General features: G+C 39.7%; 1 protein-coding gene across 4 annotated transcripts in view; it reads left to right on the top strand.

The window, feature by feature from the left end:
- Positions 1-1,772: 1,772 nt before the first annotated feature.
- Zdhhc21 (zinc finger DHHC-type containing 21) overlaps positions 1,773-19,657 on the top strand; it is a 48,361-nt gene continuing 30,476 nt past the window's right edge. For 2 of the 4 annotated variants that reach the window (XM_013348265.2, XM_005352675.2), the window contains exons 1-4: positions 1,773-1,929; positions 7,198-7,343; positions 13,144-13,340; positions 14,689-14,787. In XM_013348265.2, coding sequence (XP_013203719.1) covers positions 13,187-13,340; positions 14,689-14,787 — 253 coding nt within the window. In that variant the 5' untranslated portion in view covers positions 1,773-1,929; positions 7,198-7,343; positions 13,144-13,186. Of the gene's footprint in view, positions 1,930-2,014; positions 2,290-7,197; positions 7,344-8,547; positions 8,628-13,143; positions 13,341-14,688; positions 14,788-19,657 lie in introns of those variants that run through there. The other 2 variants (XM_026781918.1, XM_026781919.1) reach the window with 2 other exon arrangements.

Here is a 19,657-nt window from a genome sequence, read left to right as displayed (position 1 = left end):
TATATGCAATATAATTCTGTAGCTTTCTAAATTAACATGTTCATAGTATGTAACTTATAAGGCTTAAAGATTAAGCAAAGTTTAAAAGTTAAGAACAGTTTAAAAATAAAAGAAAGGGCACAATTTACCTATTTCTTTTATCTTAAAGAATGCCCTTGAGGCAGAGGTAAGTGGATCTCTAAGTTTGAGGCCAGCCTGGTTGGTCTATAGAGTAAGTTCCAGGACAGCCAAGGCTACACAGAGAAACACTGTCTTTAAAAACAAAACAAAACAAACAAAAAGAATGCCTTTTTGTGGATAAGATTGTAAGGCGGTTTTCTGAAGTTGTTTAATGGTTTAGAGATGGTTGGAGTGCACGCCGAGAGAGTTAAACTCAAGGCCACAGCTGTTCTGGCCCTAAGTGACCACAGTGACATTTAACGTTGTTTGGTTGTTTGAGATTATTCAGGAAAATGAGCATTATCTCTGAAGGCAACCTTGGCTTTAGGTGGTGCTGAAGTTCCTTGACACTCAGCCAAGAGGAAACCAAAACTAGACCTTAGGGTGAGATTCACTTTTTTCTTTTCCATGTCCCCTTGTTTTCTCTGTCTTCCTATCCTGCCTCAATCTGAGAGAAGAGAGAAGATGTTTTGGAGAATGAGATGAAAGGGATTCTATGGGAAACGGTGCAAGCTCGTTGAAGGCAATTTTAGAGTTAGTACAGTGGTCATCCCAGGACCTGAGGAATTGGTACCACCAGGAACAATTCGATATGGAAGGCTTCCAGTACCATTCAAAAAGAAGTACAGTGCCAGGGGGTGGTGGCTTGTACTCAGAGGCAGAGGCAGGCAGATATCTGTGCGTTCGAGGTCAGCCTAATCTACAAGAGCTAGTTCCAAGACAGCTAGAGCTGTTACAAAACCCTGTCTCGAAAAACCAAAAACGAAAAATGAAAAACAAAAAAAAAAAGGAAGTGCAGACTTCCTACAACAGGCCTTTTGTCTCCCATCCACACTTCATCTCCTTCCGGGTCATGGTGGCATAACCACCTAGTTCCATACACCATGAACAGTGTAAGCTTCCCACAGTACAGTTGTAGGAGCTGGAGTGAGTGGCAAAAAGTTTTAGTCTCTGTATTTCAGGCATTTGTGAGGATAACAGCTCAGATTGGGAGATGGGTTATTCGAACTGTTAAGTCCAATATTTTTTCCTAAGTTTCACTAATTGGAAAGCTGGCAACTTAGAGAGGTCTCTTGAAATACATACGAAGATTATTTGAACGTAGATTTAGGTTGACAGCAAGAATTGGAAAAACCTTGGATGGCTGGAGTAGCCCAATAGAGAGTCTAAAGGCCGCGAGACTGAAAACGGGTTCTTTTCAATCTTTGGGGTGCACCAATAGGAATCACCTGCAGATCCTACTAAAATTCAGGTATAGAATGAGCAGGCCCATGAGCAGGTTAAAGACTACGCGTTCCCTTACAAGATCCAGCGTTGTCAATGTCAAAGGTTGCAAGCTGAATTTTGAAGCAAAGTTCCATGGAAAATCCATAACTTGTCACTAGGGAGAGAGAGGTCTGTCCCCTGACAGAAGGAGGATGACAGCACTATTTAAAGCTAAGGGTGGGTCTTTGCAGGGAGGGTGTGGGGACACGGTAAGGCCGGGAAGCAGGGCTGGGAGGCATAGGTAGGCTTAGGTGAATGCTAGCCAGGCGCAGCTCTGGGCTGCGGAGCGCTTTCAGGTCTTTCGGCCCTCGGCGGCTCCCATCGCAGCTCCGGGGCGCGAAGCGGAGACGGCGACGGCGGCCGTGCCTCCGCGCGAGCGCGCGGGCATGCCGACACCCACTCGGCCGGTCCCGGCGCCCCGGCTCCCGGAAGCGGAAGGGAAGCGCGGCCCGGCCTGGGCGGCGGAGGCGCGGAGCCGAGTGGAGAGCTGCGGAGCGGGCGGCGGTGAGTGTGGGCCAGCGGGCGGTCCTACACCTGCGGCGGAGCATCCCTCCCGGAGGCCGCGGCCCCTCGTGGGCCGGGTGAATTGACCGGGGCGGGAGAGAAATCCGCCGAGTTCTCCCCGGGACTCCGGCTTCCCTGCACCTCCGGGGCCCGTGCTGCCGGTGTGACCGCGCGGTTCATTCATTTCGAGGTCGCTGGTGCGGAGCTGCAGAGGAGCCCCTGGAGAAACCGTGCACCTCCACTGACCTTCTCTCTCCTCTCGCTCGGCCACACCGGTGATTTTGAGAAAATGGCTTTCCGCATGGCAGCACTTTGCACTTGTTACCATTCTCTGTAATCGCTACCTGGACTTAAACTGCAGTGAGCCTTTAAAATTTATGGTCTTTTTCTAGCTGTATTTGGGTCACATTTTAAGAACCCTTATGAGTCAGTGGAAGATGTTTGTATCTTCAGGGCGAAGACGACTTGCTCGATTATTACTTGAAAATACAGCAGTCTAGCTGTAGTTCATAAAAGTATAGGATGGGGAAAAAAATCAAGGTCATTGTGGGTGGGTCATAAATCATAGTATAAAAATTACAACCCAAAGTTAGGGCAAATAAGAGTAATTAAGTGTAAGCTAAAAAGACTTGTCAAATGGGTCCTCCACCCACTGCTAATATGTGCCCCCCCCACCAAAAAAAATTCACTACTTACTTTGTGGAAAAGATAATAATAGCCCTTACCATTTGATGACTGCTTAGTGAGTGCCCTTCCTAGATGAAAGGGTTTGGTGCAGTATCTCATTAAGTTCTTCAGTGCTCGAGATTCACAGATAAAGTTCAGAGGGGTCCTCTGTTTTACCTCAGCCGGCCCTCTCTCAACAGGAAAGCTTTTGAAGAGGTGTGAAATCAGTTGGAAATAAAACAAATTTGGAGTTGAGGAAAGGAAAACCAGATTCTCTTTTGTTTCCTGTTCTATGCAGCTGTGGGGTCATGGCTAGGTCAGGGATCCAGTTTATTTTCTCACCCATATATTTAGGTAGCCAGGGTAAACTTTTCCAAGAACCGTGTTTTCTTGCTGTTTTTTTTTTTTTTTAAAGCTTTTCCATGTTTATTTGGCAAGTGCCATGTTTTTAACTTGACACTTTTTGACATGGTGAGGGGACATTTAAAGCATTTATCTCATGGGGAAAAAATGTAAATATGTTTGTAGTACCAGAGCTCCAGAATTCAGTTTGGATGTAAATCAGTAGAGTTATGCTAGATATCTTCCAACTGTGGAGATTTCAACTACTGTTTTAGGAGCTGTAGCTGGGAGAAACAAAATAGTACATGTTCAAGAGAAACTGATATCTAAGCATGCTTTGTTTTATTAAGAAAATTTAAACCTAAGTACCTACACATCAGTATAGCAGTTAAGATCCAGATCGTAACATTTTTACTTATTTGGCCAATGCCTGTTTTCTCTAATTCATAGTGGGTGATTCAGAATCATAATAGGAAAGCACAAATCTTAGTAAAGAAACTAAGAACTCTGGGAATGTCCACATGGAGCCCATGGAAACGTCTTCAGCATAGGCTTTTACATTGCGCAGTGTAACTTTATCAGGCATGACTGGGAAAGCAAAGGGATGTAGACTTTCTTACGTTATTTAACAATATTAGGGCTTAGACTCAACTTTTCAAATGTTGTAGAAATAAAAGATCATTCATTTACCATCTAGTGGAACAGTCAGTGCACAAATGGCTCTCACTAAAATTGAAAATGTTTGACCTCTCTCCATATAGATGAGTGCATATGTATGTATGAACCTGTATGTGTGTGTGCATACATGTGCCTATGTCAGTCAGTGATAGAGTTCCTGCCTAGAACGAACAGGGCCCTGGGTTTGATCACTGGCACTGGGGGAAGGAAGAGGGTGGAAAACAAAGGTAGAAGGAAACACACCTCCTGTCTTGTCAGGATTGTGATTTGTTGGTTAAGAGTCCCCAGTAAGCTGTATCTTTTGTTTGTCTTTGTTTTGTTTTTTTGAAGCAGGGTTTCTCTGTGAAGCCCTGGCTGTTCTGGAACTTACTTTGTAGACCAGGCTGGCCTTGAACTTACATCTATCTCCGCCTCTGCTTGGATTAAAGGTGTGCACCACCACCACCTGGCTAAGACTTATCACTTTAATAGGCATATTTTTTATACATTAGGCAGTTAGCCAAACCAAAATACCTTACTATAATGGTAGTTTATTTACTTGTTTCCTGTTTTACATCTCCCTGGAGTAAGTTGTGACATTTTCTGGTTATGTCTTTTGCATTAGAAGCCTCCTTTTCTTTTTTAGTCATCTCAGGGTAGATTAAGCTTCTTCTAGGATTTAAGAGACTGAATGTAGATATCTGTACATTGTGCATGTGTGTGTGTGACACATACACACACACTTGAGAGCATGCACACACACACACACACACACACACACACCACAAAATTGATCAGATTAGGTACAAATTAGTAGTGCTTGATTGTGATCTCCAGTTTCTGGTTTTCGGCCTTTTATCTGTGGCTATAGAGTTACTAAGTTGTTCAAAATGTGCACGTTTTCATAGTTAGAAGCATTTAGTGTTAGTGTGTTTAACTCATACCCACTTTGGTAAGCTTTGCTAAGTGTGGGCAACCTAATCTAGCTCCCTTTTTTTTTTTCTCCCAGGATATCTTGGCCCAGTGGCTACTTGTAGGGCAATAGTTGCTTGGTCAACACGCAGGAAGAACCTTACTTGGCCTCTTCCTTTCTGGCTTTTACTTTATCTGAACGTTTTTTTCCTGGTGCTATTTTTTGGAGGAAGGTTACTATTGAACCTGTCCCTTCCTTACATTAATGGTACATTTGCGTTCTCGTACTCCCACGTTCCTCAGTGAAAGTTCCTACAGAACTTTTGTGCGGGCTGAAACGGTGTCTGCTGGTCTGTCTTTAGTGGATACCATGCTATGTCTTCCAAGTTATTTGGTCAGGAGAGTCTAATGAAGCCCGTGATGCTAGTGCAGCACTGAAGTGTGTAACGCTAGCGCGGTGCTGAGGTCCATTGTGTTTGTTCCACTCCCGAGGCCAGGATACAAAACACCAAGTGCCTGCGAAGAGCAACAGCTTATGTACAGTTTTGTTCCCATCCAGTGAGTGAAAGCTTTCCACAGAGTGCATTCTTGAAACCACTGGAGGTGCAAGGGCAATGCATTTGGGCACTGGAGTTCTTTTTGGAGAACTGTGTCTCCAAATGCCTTGACTGCACTTGTCCACCAGCTTCTGAAGTCAAGTGCTGATTTTCATCCATGCCTCACTCCCTAGTTTGACATCTTACTTTGTGCTTGAGATTTGGAGTAGGGGCTTTGTTTCAGATCAAACCCCTAGTTTTCTTTTTCTGATTGAAAATATATCAGCTAGCACGTGGCACACCTCTTTCCTGCGTACTTAGAATGCTGTCCAGTGCCAGCGGCAAGACTGCAGTAACTGAAGGGGTTTTCCTGACAGTTTATTTATGTTGGGTAAATGTGTATGCAGTGCATGTGTGTGGGCGCACACTTGCCATGGCGCGTTTGTATAGCCAGAGGTCGGTGTGCAGGAGTTGGGTCTCCTTCCACCGTGTGGGTCCCAAGGATTGAACTCAGGTCTTCAGGCTTGACAGCAGGTGCCTTTACCCACTGTGGGATCTTGCTGGCCCTGAAGGGTTTGCTATGACACATAATTCCCTGGTTTTGGTATTAAATAAAGTAGAAAGTAGATGGGTGCCTAAATTTATTACCACTTTTGATCATGGGCTACAGGGATACTTTTACATAGTAAGTGCTAAAGTTAGAAGTAATACTTATCTTTAATTCACTTCCCTTTAAAGTTACCGTTGGGCAGTGCTGCTTCCTTGCCAGGCAGCTTCTCACTGAAATGTGCCAGCGGCCCTCTAAGTTGGCAGGATTGTCCCCGTTTGCCATGTTACAGTGAAGCTTGGAAAGAAAGTAGACTGTGCCACAGTTTACCCTAGCTCCTTATTTTTAATGTCCGTCCAAGAGTTAGGTTTACTTTGTTGATAATACACTCTCTGTGATATTTTAACAATTGCATTAGCTCATTGGCTGATTCCTGGAGTCAGCTAGAGACTGGTATTTTGACTTAACTGCTATGATTAACTAATTTTTTTAGAATAGAATAAGATCAAAATAGCTTTAGGGTGGCTTTAAAGACATACACCTGCAACTTTGGTTTTTATTGCAGTGTGTTAGAAAAATTATTTAATGACTTATATTGTTTTGGATGTAGAGTGTTAATGATTTATGACATTTTATAGTTCTGAGGCAGTGGGATATTGTCATCCCTAACTTTTAGAATTAGGGACTAGATACGACTTGTATTCCACTGAGAGTGATGGCTTTGATTTTAAGTCAGTGAGTGCTAGTTTGACTCATGGATGACTATCCTGTGCTCTTTCCTAATCACGTGACTAACGACACTGAGGAAGCGCTGTAGAGCTCCAGCCTTACAGCTTGACTTACGGTATTGACTTGGCCATCTTTCATAATGCACTGCATGTAAGGCTCAGTGTCTTTTTCCTGGAAAAATAATTCATTTAGCTACCAGTGAGGGGTAGCAGCTCCCCAAGATCATCATAAATACTTGGCTCCCGAGACCAAGGCAAAGAGAAAGAGACCATTTTGAACTTGCTTAAAGTTAGTGGGGGCTGTGAGATTGCTCAGTGCCTACGAGCACCTTCCAGAGGACCTGAGTTTCTTTAACACATTGCTCTAGAAGATAGGCTATAATTAATAACTTGGCTGAATAAAGAAGTGAATTGGTACATCCTATGTGGAGTTCATTATAATGTTATTGTTAACTTTTGAACTGTAGAAATTCACTTTTGTGGGTGACTCCTGGTGGTCTTGTACATTTGAGTGAAGCATATATTCAAGTTTACTCTCTGTTCACTGATGTCTTCTCTGATGAGTCATGCTTAGGGACTTGTAGCTTCCCGTTTTGATCATCATTGCCCCGACTCTCACCCAGTGAGCTCAGACTGCATTGTGACTCTGCTTTGGGGCTCAGGAAGGACAGTGTTCAAATGCAGGACACAGGAGTATTTGGTTTTGTGGAAACTGAGTGACCTCAAAAGAGAGCTTCCCGGAATAACGGCCATGGGTGCTCCTGGGGTTGGAGTATGAAAGCGCAGGTCGAGTGACATCGTCTAGTTATTGGCATTCTCTCAGAATGTCTACCTGCTTACGGTTTTTGTCTCTGAGAAATTATTGTTACACTGTTCATAGGCACTCACAGGGAACTGTTCTGGATGGGAGGCCCGTATGATGGGATAAGCACTATAAAGAAATAAATCAAAGGATGAGTCAAGAAGATACTGCTTGTAAATGCAAGTGCCGGGAAAATCACAGCTCCTCACCGTGAACTCGCAGTGGTAAGTGGGCATTTGAGTTTACACGGGAATGCGCGTTCTTTCTGTGATGTGGTGTGGCCTTGGAATCCAGTGGTTAGCAGGTTGTTCATTGCTAATGAAGAATTAAAGGCAGTTGAGACTTATTTGACTTTTTATTTTAAATCTTGATGGAATGTATCTTCTTAATAAAACTTTTCTATTACAAACCTCAGACACCTTTTAAAATTATGAACCTTACATGGCTTTATGCAGATCTTCTGTGTCACACTAAAAAAACTGATTTGAAGTGAGAAATCCAAACATGTTTTGTTAGGTCATTAGTGCCCGTGCTTTAGGCTGTTTCTATTTTCCAGTCGGTTGAGAATAATTTAGTAACATGCCCTCACTACTAAACTTAGGAGAAAGTTAAGTGTGTACATAGAACATAAAAGCCATCTCCTCACCGCTCTGTCAGCGTGTGTTGTGTGTGATCTAAGGAGCGGTCTGTGAATGGCCTTGTGTGCAGTGAGTGGGGCGAGCAAAGATGTCAGGTAGCCAGTAGAGAGAAGCATGGACATGACGGCAGAGTCTCATCACACTAGCTTTTCACTGTGTCCAGTCACGACGCTCAAGTAGCTGGAGATAGTGAACATCGCCAGTGCCAAGCACAGGCTTGCCACACCAGGCAGAAATCCACTGGGGGAGTTGAGGCAGTCAGCCATACTTCCCATGTGAGCTTTCTCTGCATAGATGGTCTGCCCACGGCTGAACTTCCCTTCTGAGGTAGGTATTTTTACTGTGGTGAATACTGGTCACCTTTGTCGGAGATTGTTCATTTTCCCCTGTTCTCAAGGACATAGTGTTTTCACTGGGAGGCTGTTGTGCAGTCTTTCTTACTTGTCACAGACTTAGATTTTGGAGGACATATGACATAAACATGCTGGGGTCTGCAGTGGAGCTCAGCTTCTGGAGCCATCTTCCCAGGTACCTCAGTCAGTGTGTGAGAGCTGACCCTTAGTACACTGTATCATGGGATGACCGGAGCAGTTTGGTTACTGTTTCCTTAGACTCTATGTACATATTTCCTATGTACTCTATGTAGAAATCACTTCTATTTTTTCTAAAAACTATTATACAAGCCGCCCTATAACTTGGGCCCCCAAATTTTCACCTTGGACAATTCAAACAGAAATGTGGAAATAAATTTTGAGGTGTAATAGCTGAATGCCATCTCTTGTTTCTGCAGCTGGTGGTCTGAACTTCATCATATACTCACTGGTCTCTCTGCCCACCCATCAGTCAACTTTTTTGTTATTCTATTTCAGAGTAAGTTGCAGACCTCAGGAACCCCACCCTCATACTTCAGTATAGGTTATTTTTCATTATTGAGTTCAGGCTTGGCTTATAGCTTTGGCTTTGTAAAGTGGCATGCACATAGCACAGATTGCCTTCATCTTAAATGTACTTTCCCCAAGTTTGATGAATGTTTGATAAAGCTGCGATAAGATTTTAGATGGCACTCTATTTTTTTGATTACAGAAAGTGTTGTATTTCTGTATATCCTTGTCCTGTCTGCTTTCTACACTTGCGAGTGTGCTCTGATAAGTATTATAAATAAAACTGCTGGGCTAAAGGCTTTCACATTCTGATGGGTGTGCCAAATTGTCCTCTCAAGAGGACTGTATTCACTTACATGCAGGTCAGCATGTACGGGAGTGCTTTTCCCTGTGCCTTCTTGACATATGAGAAAGTACCTAGTCACTCCCCATTTCCTCATCAGTGATGACTCCCATTTGGTTTTTCTGTTTGTGAGTTGCTTCCTCTTATGTTTACTTTGTCTGCCTCTTATCAGTCATACGTTAAAATATTCTTTCCAGGAGGGCCTTGTCTTTAATTTTGTCTTTTGTGTATTTTGAGCTCAGAATTTTAAATGTTTATATTGTCTGTCTTTTTGGGGGTTTTGGTTGTGAAGGCCAATCTCCCTCCAAGCATTTAAAATTCCTTGCTTTTTTTCTTCCAGAGTTGGATTTTATTGGTCTTTATAAGGAAACAGAGATCATTGTGAACTAAAGTGCCAGGGAGATTTGTGTTACTTTTGGTCCTGAGTTAAATTTAAACAGTAAACAGAGTGCTGGGGATACTTGAGACATGAACAGCAAATGCTGAATGTTTCTCATACTTATGGAATAGTAATAACACCAGTTTTAGCTAAAGTGCAGAGTCATAAACTAAGTTTGCAAATACATGTTTGACTTCATTTCTTGTTATTTTGGCTAATCCTTACTTTTCTCTAAAATTTTTATCCTGAGATTGCAATTTTCTGTCATATAGTCAATTCTTTTGTTATTTTTTCCCTCAATGACTCTCAAATCTTTTTTTTTATCTGAGATGGTGAACTAAAATGGCAAGAAAGGAAAGAGCGTATCCCTTCAGAATAAGTAGAACATTGTAAATATTTCCTCAGGGCAGTTTATTACAGTTGAATTATAATTTCTTTAAAAGTAGTTTATGCTGTAGTAATTACGTCAGTATGAAGCCAGTCACTGCACTAAAGTACAGTCACCAGATAGCAATCTCCAGTGTCGAGGAACCAGTTCGTCAGCTAGTCACTTCAAAGTTTGACTATGAGCTCACATTTAATATACAATTAGCATCTCCAGCTAATGAAAGTATTTGGCAGATGCCGCCCATAAGCCTGAGCAGCGCTGTTGAGTTTGATTATTGCTCCGTGTGTAATAGTTTCTGTCCAGCCATCAGCCACACCTGGTAGCTGTCCACGCTGGCGTGATCCTGCCTCTACCAGTCACAGGCTTGTGGCTCTGGGAAGCCCACTGTTCTCCCAGCCGACTGGAAGGACCATGTGTCGCTGAGTTTTACTGATCAGGTATTTGTTTCCAGTGTTCAACCTTGTGTTCCTTGTTTAATTCTCTGGTCTCGCTCTTCTTGGGGATGCTGTTGTAGAGTGTTTCCTTTCCATATCTTTTCCTTCAGGGAAACAGACCTATCTTCAATGACGTTGTCACTGTAGTAGTTTCTGTTGTGAGGTATTGATCTTTTAATAATAGCAACTTGTTACTTCAAAACTAAAGGAATTAAAAACAAAGATCAAAAGAAGAATAGCTGATAGTTTTCTTTCTTGCTAGTAGGTTTGTCCGTGTTTCTGTTCTAATGCTAACGGGTAGAAGTGAGCACACGAGTGTTCTAGTATGTGAAATTTGTTTTTAGCCCGGAGTAGAACCAAAGCATTGAGAGCCAAAAATGCAGATGAAGTCCATAATATTGAGTATGTTGAGAGGCAGAGCCTGTTTTTTTTTTCTGTAGCTCTTGATAGTTAGCAAGGGTGTAAAAATATTAGTAGTAAATTTTGGGCCAACCTGGGCTACATAGCAAAGTCCTTTTCCAATTTCCCATCCTCCCAAATTATTCTTTGGAATGGATCTCTTTAGCTATGTGGGTATTTGTATTTGTGCGCTTTTAGTTTTTAGTGTAATGATTCCTAGAAAATTACACAGTATGCTTTATTTTCTCTGGTTTTCTTTACTTTAATGACACTGGACTATCTTGTAAATTTCCGACTAAATGCTAATGAAGTTCAGCTTTTACTTTTTAAAGGACCTAGGTGCTATTCCTGTTATCATTCTTATAAAATACTGGTTTGGACTTTATCTGATTTGAATTGTTTGGGGGTATTACATTTGAGTTCTTGCCATCCCTTTTAAATTACAAATATATTTTTAAATTAATTTATTTTTTGGTTGTGTTGGGGATGGATGCTAGGCAAAGAGTCTACTGTTAATTAGCTGCCTTCCTTTTCTTCTGTTGCTTCGGGAGTTGGAGTTTCTAAGGATGAGAGGAGATGTATTTTTAACTTTAGTGCTCTTTGATCTTTGTTTTGGTGGCCTTTGGCCATGCTGAGCACCCCAAGACCCTTCAGTGGGAGACCAGTCACTCTTAGAATCCCATGGTTGGTGTATCATCAGCTGCAGATCTGGGGTCATCCTTGTCTGTTCTCTAACTTCTAGTAGTGAGCCAACTAGTGAGGCTTACTGATTTGATTTTGTTTCAGTTGCTCTCTTCTCTAAAATTAATTTTGGCTTTTGTATTCTTTTAGTTTAATTGATCTGTCTTTAACTTTATTCTCCATACAAGTACAAATCTTACTTACCCCCATTTTAATAACTTTCTTGTGCATAAGAATAAAGTTCGAGCATTCTAAATGATATCTGTTTCTCCCCATGGTGAGAGTGTTCCCCCTCACCTTCACCCCCCTGCTCTCGCCCCCCCACCCCCTCATCACTGTCCCTGGGAGGCATTGTGGCAGACTGTGACACCTCCTCCTGTGATGCTCAGGCTGTAGTCACCCTGTCCTTGCCTCCCTTTACAGAACTCCTGCCCTGCTATTTCCTAAGATGACGTTTACATCTTTGAAGATTGAGCTTAGTTTGTATCTGTTTCAGGAGGTCCTGCTTGGATATGGATGTAACTCGGTCCCATCTTCTGTGCATTTACTGACAACTTGTTCATAGATCTAGAACTTACCATAATAAATTAAACCCTTTTAAATTGACACTTTCCAACTGGACTTGTTTATTTAAGACAGTGGTCCTCAACCTTCCTAATGCTCCAAGCCTTTAATACAGTGCCCCACGTACCCCAAACATAAAATTATTTTCGTTGCTGTTTCATAACTGTAATTTTCTACAGTTACAAATTGTAATGTAAATATTTTTGGAGATGGAGGTTTGCCAAAGGGGTCACGACCTATAGGTTGATCATGCCTTATTGATAGGTGTGTCTGTGGAAAAGGACTGGCACAAGAACAAGTGCTGAACTAGCAGTCATCCTGACGATGCACGTGCAGTCATCCTGACGATACACGTGGTTTGGAGCCTTGTGGGGTCTGGGAATATGTCTTTTTTCTTTTCTTTTTTTTTTAACTCCCTAATTGATTCTAGTTTGCTACAAGTTTGAAGATGACTGGCCTAATTTATTATTATACTATTATAATTTATGTCAGAGATGCCCCTAGGCTATGCACAGTAAATAGTTGTTGTTTAACCTTTGTAAGTCGTGCCTACTACAGAATGCATGTGTTTTAGTCACTGATGGGCATCACTTCTGGTTGGAACTTCAGCTCACTTGGAGACTGTCTCATGTGGGGATCTGTTGTTGATGGTGAACTCTCAGCTGAATGAAAGCCCCATTTAAACAGGAGTCCTCTTGAGCTGATAGGAATGAAATTGGTTGGGCTTCACTCCACAAATGTTAATCATTTTAACTATTTATAATTTTCACTTCATTTTTGCTTTTAAAATATTTTATAAATTTTTTCATTGTGGTTTTAAGTACATATGGGATCTTTATGTTTACATTCGCATATATCCACAAAGTGCTACCCAGATCAAGGTGCAGAATGTTTTGGGCCCTTTAGAGGCTTAGATCCCTTTCCAGCTACAAGGCACTTTTCCACTATAAGGTAACTAGAATTATAGTCTGTGATGTTGGCTTTTTGGTGAAAGTGCTAGACTTCTGACATGTCTTTTGGTGGACATAGTCACTCTTTTCTCTGTGTTTACACATGGAATTTGTAGTAAGGACAAAAAGTTTCATTGAGCAGATGATGACAATTTACACTTTTAATAGTGATGATTTATAATGAACAATTAAAATTAGATTATTTGAGGATTTTAGTGAATTTTCTGTTTGTTTCCCTAAATTCTTATTGAGAAAAAAACCTAAATATACAAAGGAAATTCTGTAAATGTTGTTATATAGTTTCCAGAGCTGCAGTTTTTGTTGAGGAATTTTCCCATGTTTGTAACTCTCTCTTTTCTCTCTCTAGGATTGTCTTCCTGTGGGTTGGCAGGCAGTTCTAGGACTGCAGAATGGGGCTTCGGATTCACTTTGTTGTTGACCCACATGGTTGGTGCTGCATGGGTTTGATTGTCTTTGTCTGGTTATACAATATTGTTTTAATTCCCAGAATTGTCCTCTTTCCTCACTATGAAGAAGGACATATTCCAGGCATTCTGATAATAAGTAAGTTTCTAAGTCTTATTATCTTATATAAACGTTTTTTTCTTACTGTGAACGTTCTGAAGTACAGTGTCTTCATAACTTTGAATATGCTATTTCAGTAGTACTGCTAACCTTTTCATTACATTACAGTTGTACAAGACAGTAGCTTTTCTGGACTTGCAGAGTAAAGATACTACCTCCATATTCATTTCAGTCCGAAAAGTCTGTGAAGACCATTTTGTTCAAGAGAAAAGCCTGAAACAGTTCTATCTGTTTGTTATTTAACTGCAGACATGGGCGGTTATTGATTGATTGATGGCTATTTTGAGACAGGGCTTCCCTCTGTAACCTAGGAGTTGCCATTCTGCTGCTGCCTTTTCCATGCTGGGCCCCAGGCATGCATCACTGTGCCTGACTTGAAAATGGAGGCATTGTAGGGAAGAAGATGGAATATTTTACTAGGAAATGATATCCTCACGAGTCATGACCCTAAAAATGACTCATAAGGTCATCCATAGTGTTTACAGCTTTCATGTCCTTCCCCTCATTCTGATCTCATAACAGTTATAAGAAATATAATCCTTATTTATACAAGTGATAAGGCTGATCCATATTGCTATGTATGATCATGTATCTAGTGGTCTTAGCACTCAGAAGGCTGAAGCAGGAAAATGGTGACTTCTAGGTCAGCCTGAGCTCTTTAGTAAGATGTACATCAAACAGACAAGCCAACAAGCAAACACGTTTACTTTGTGGTCAGGCACACATTTGGTGAGCACTGTTTGCTTTTTATGTGTTCAGTGTGTTGGCTTTGTATTCCCCCACAAAAGGCCCATGTTTTAACTTAAAATGTATAATTATGGTGACTGAATCTCAGTTGTTCCTTAATATTATTTTTATGGTTACTTTAACTTTCAAAAGTTTTTAATTCTTCATTTCTTAATTTTTAAGAGTACATCTCTTAAGATTCATCAACAGAGGCAATTAAATATCACTAATTTAGGATAATTTTGAAGGTGGAGTTGATGAAAGGTTAAATGTAGAATACTTTTTAAGTGCCGTTTGATCCTTTTAAATGAGTCCATTCATTCATTCGTCATCATCAGAGGCCACTCTGTGAAAGCATCTCATTTATTTTAAGTTTCTCAGTTATTTTAGAAAATCATATTTAAATTGCTACGTTTAGTATGGCTATCATCTTGACAAGACTATTTGATGAGTAAAATAAGTTGTCTTCATTTTAATATCTAGTTTATTGATAAGGTTATTCTGACGGGATTGATTAAAATGCACTTTTAAACTTTATGCTTGTTGATAAAACATTTTAAAAGGCAAATGCCTAATTTCTTTATTTAATTTCATGTTACAGTATTCTATGGCATTTCTATATTTTGTCTGGTTGCCTTAGTGAGGGCCTCCTTAACCGATCCTGGAAGACTCCCTGAAAACCCCAAGATCCCACATGCAGGTAGGGTTTTCTTTAGGTTTATTCATTTTGCTGATGCTAGAATTATTAAATTTATTAACACCTTATAAATTCCAATATATGGTTTATGTAAGTCATTGACACCACTTTGAAACATGTCTGTTTTCAATTGCAAGGCCCCTCCCACCCCTCATTTTGTGGCTGTTCTTTTCTCCTCACCCCTCAGATCCATATATAGTCTGACCATGGAGGTCCTTTTTCCTTCTGTGTGTACATGTTGGTGCGAACTGTATCTCTAGTCTCCAGAAGAGTCTGCCTCTTACTCCAAATAAATACCTGTTAAATGAAACAAATTACCTGAGAAATTCTGGTTTATTTAAGAACAGGATTTTCACCTTGTGATATTGATAAGTTGCTTAGAGAAAATACTTTCAGTGTTATGGACACTATTTCTTGTCTTCTGCAGATCCAAATTACTTGATGAAAAATTGAAAACTTTTGATCCTGATATCAATTAAAGATAATTTTTTATTATTATGTTGCCAGATAACCATTTAAACCATGAAAAGAAATGAATTGGATTGTTTATTTTGTTATATACCAGATATAATGGAAGCTCACTTTTATCTCTTTTGAGCTTATTTTTTTATTTCTATGTTAACTTTTAGAATTCTGTACTTTTCTATATGCTTTTATAGTCCATTTAGGAATCAGAGCATTTTCAATAGTAAGTTAGTGGTTTCCTAACTTGTACCTCAGTATCCAGATCACAACTGTATTAGTTAAATCAGAATGCTTGGACATTGACCCAGGTGTGAGGGAATCTTGCTGACTTAGGGGGTTCACATTTTGTCTTGTCCTACTTGAGAGAGCCAATTTTCTTCTTAAGAGGCCAAAGAACTTCTTCATTATCCAATTAAAACAAACAAATGAACAAACTGTCTTTATTACATTTTAATTTTTTCAAAGTCTACAAGTCTCATATCACATGATTCTTCAGATAATTGAGTTAGATGAGCTAGATTAGGGGTGTCTAATCTAGGACTGGCCTAGATTACCTACATTGCTGTCACAAACATAGACCTTTCACTGTCATCTTTTTAACCATGTGTGTATATATATTAAATTTTTTCTTTTGTCTTTTATTTTTGCTATATTTTTTGGGGGGGGTATCAGAGTTGTCATGCACTTTTTGGTACTGGTTATCTAATGTTTTTTTTTTTTTGAGGGGCGGGGGGTTTCTGTTTTGTCTTTGTTTTTTTCCAAGATAGGGCTTCTCTGTGTAGCTTTGGAGCCTGTCCTGGAACTCACTCTGTAGACCAGGCTGGTCTCAAACTCACAGAGATCTGCCTGCCTCTGCCACCCGATGCTGGGATTAAGGCAGGTGCCTCCACTGCCCAGTGTAAGTACGTTTTTTAACTTAGTAAAAGTTGCCACTCTAACAAAGAAGAATAATACAGCATGAAAGATGTTGAAAATATAGAATCATTTTTTTTTTTTAGTAAAATCTTGAAGGTTGGGAAGTTTTATATAGTTGGGTTCTTCAGAAAAAGAAACTTAAAGCCATAATAATTAAATGTTATAAACATTTTTATTGAATCACACAGAACTATTTTATATACAGTTTCTTCTTTCCTTTTCTTCTTATTTCTTTCTGTGTGTGTTTGTGTGTGTGTGTGTGTGTGTGAAGAGAGAGAGAGAGAGAGAGAGAGAGAGAGAGAGAGAGAGAGAGATTGAGCGCGCACCGAATGGGTGTGCATTCGCAGTCACCTATGTGCCACAGTGTGTTTGTAGTGGTCAGAGGACAATTTTCGGGAGCAGTTTCTTGTTGAATAAGATATTGAATGATAAAAACCCTCTGCTGTATTGAAGCACTGAAGCAGGGTGTCCTGTTTCTGCAGCTGCATGGAGTATTCCAGGCTAGCTAGCCTGCCATCTTCTAGCTGGTTCTGCTACCTTTGCCTCTCATCAATACCTTTAGCATACAGGTGATTCACTAAACACGAGGCAAAGTTAAACACCAGGGAATACCCTTTTTCCCTTAAGAAGGTACTCGGAATTTGATTTTAAAACCTTTGAGCATGTAGATGTAGTAGTCAAATGAGATTGTTATATTTATATACATTATTAAAATTATTTACATGTATATTTGAAATATATATAGAAAAAGTGTTGGATCTTAAATATTACTGTCTGAAGAGCTGGGTGAGGTAGTACCTGCCTGTAATCTTACCACTCAGGAGGCAGAAGTAGAGGAATTACCTACAAATATTCAAGGCCAGCCTGAATATGTAGTGAACTTCAGGCAAGCCAGGGTTAAATAGCAAATGTGTCTCAAGAAAGAAATATTTTTTTTCTTAAATTTCCTGTGAGTTTCATTTTAAAAAAATTAAATGGGGACTGGAGTGATGGCTCAGTGGTTAAAAGCACTGTCCACTCTTCCAGGGGACTCAGGTTTGATTCTCAGTACCCACATGGTGGCTCACAACAGTTTGTAATCCTAGTAATAGGAAACCCTTACCGAGGGTACCACGAATGCACATGCACAGACATATGTGCAGGCGAAACACTCATACTCATACACATAATCATAAACACTCATACACATAATCATAATATGAAATATTTAAAAAAATCATTAAATGATTTTTGGCTTAGGATTATGACAGAATTTTCAGTACTTTCTGAAATGGCTTTAGATGTTCTTACGCGATTTTGTGCTGTGTATGCACAGTGTTCTTAGCACTGAAAATTATAAAATCAAAAGATCAATCAACTCTACAAAACATTTGAAAACTTTCTGTCTTGCAGTATCAAATATCCATCAAGCTTTCCTTATGTGAAAACAAACAAGCATAAGTATTATTGGTATGAAATTCTTTAAATGTTAAAATCTTGTGTAAACCAAATAATTTCTTTAAAATAATTTGTGATTCATCCATAAAGTTTGATTTGTAAACTCATTTACTTATATAACTGGAATCGTATAAGAATACCTCTGACAAGAAGGGGTTACAAATAGGGTAAGTTAAGAGCCCTGGTTTGGGCAGCAGAGGTACATAGAGAGGGGTCTCTATGGCCAGGAGTTCTCTTCCCTCAGGAGACAGGAAGTTAGGCATGGAATAAAACATTGATCTCTGTAGACTGCTACATACTAATTCATCAGAAAATGATAGAATGAAGGCATGCTTGTGTTTTAAAGGGTTGATTTGAAAAGTCTTTATGTGAATACTGGCCCACTGTGGAGAATCTCTTTGTGTCTGCTTGTGTGAATTGTCAGTGTCAGCGTTGGCTGTGGGTGTTGAGTGTAGCGGGACCTACATGTAGCTGGGGCCACCATGAGGAGTTTCCACTCTGTGTGTTTTAGCAAGGCCGGCTCGAGGTCTTTAAACCACTGCAGTACTGTGTCTCTTATGATTTGTTCCATTAAAAGAGGATCTGTAAGAGATGACTTTTTAACATAGTTAATATGATACAGATTTTGCTACTTTTTTTTTGTTGTTTTTTGAGACAGGGTTTTTCCATGTAACAGTCCTGGCCATCCTGGAACTCACTCTGTAGATCAAGCTGGCCTTGAACTCACAGAGATCTGCCTGCCTCTGCCTCCTGAGTGCTGTGTAAAGGCCTGTGCCATCACTGTCCAGCCAGATTTTGCTTCTACTTACCTGTTTCTTTCAAAAGATCTACTCAGAGTGTTTGTCTCACACTTTTCTATCAAGATTGGAGTATTCAATTAAATCAAAGTAATAGAATTTAAAAGGAATCTTTTAGAAAATTGAGCACTATTGCCATCTTCTTTTAAAAACATTAGAATCTTTTTAAAAATTTTAACTTTCGTATTTGAGCAGGCATTTAGTGATTACCACTGTTATGCAAGGGCCCCACTCTACATGATAATATTCACTCTGAGAACTACTATGTCTGTCCATTTACCGTAAGATTATGGAGGTAGTAGAAACATTAAGAAATTTTAAGAGTTTTATAATGATAAAACTTCATTTTAGTAACTGTAAAGAATATGCATCTCATATAAGGAAGCAATTATTTAATTTTGGAAGATAAATTAATAGCTTTTATAGATGTGATTAGAATAATTTGTAATGAAAACAAAATACCTTTTATCTTTACTTCTGCAAATCTATAATTGTAGACTGCTTTCTAATAGTCCAGAGGAAATTACTGGGTATATGGCAAAAGCTGATGCCAGTACTGAGGAGGCTGTAGTAGGAGTATTGGCAGTTCAAAGCCTGCCTGGGTTGCATAGTAGCAAGACCCTGTTTCATAAAAAAAAAAAAAATACCCTCATCTTTTTATTTGCACTAAATACTAATGATTTTTCTGACCTTCACTTCTTTATTGGATGCCTTCTAAACCCAATCTGACCTCCAGCCTGCTCCTAATATACACATCCAAATTAACTAAAAAATAAAATGCTTTAGAGAAATATTTATAAGATTGATTTCAACTTATTTATGTACTGAAACTAAGACTCAGTATTATTTCTTTGTTAGTGCTCTTATATTAAACAATTTCTATAAATTAATTGATTTATATAAAATTCTAGTGTTTTGATAGAGTTTAGGGTTTTATAAAATTACTTACATTCTCATGATTTTTTTCAGAACCATGCTTTCTGTTATTTACTTAGAAATAATGGTATTGTATTTTTATAATGTGAAAATAGAAGTGTATAAGAACAGAACATATAGCAGCACTTATGGCAGAGGTGCTTGATTATTTTGGAGACCCAGAAAAAAAGAGGAATGTCTTAGAGAAACAAGTTGAAGCTTACCTGTGGAATTTAGTAGTGGTTACTGAGTCTCAGCTCCACCGCTGCTGTTACTGAGTCTCAGCTGCACTGGCTGTTGTTACAGAGTCTCAGCATCACTAACTGTTGTTACAGAGTCTCAGC

This window comes from Microtus ochrogaster, chromosome 10 (assembly GCF_000317375.1).
Source record: "Microtus ochrogaster isolate Prairie Vole_2 chromosome 10, MicOch1.0, whole genome shotgun sequence".
Taxonomy (NCBI): domain Eukaryota; kingdom Metazoa; phylum Chordata; class Mammalia; order Rodentia; family Cricetidae; genus Microtus; species Microtus ochrogaster.
Note: the sequence above shows the minus strand (reverse complement) of the source record. Positions and strands in the feature narration are given on the sequence as shown.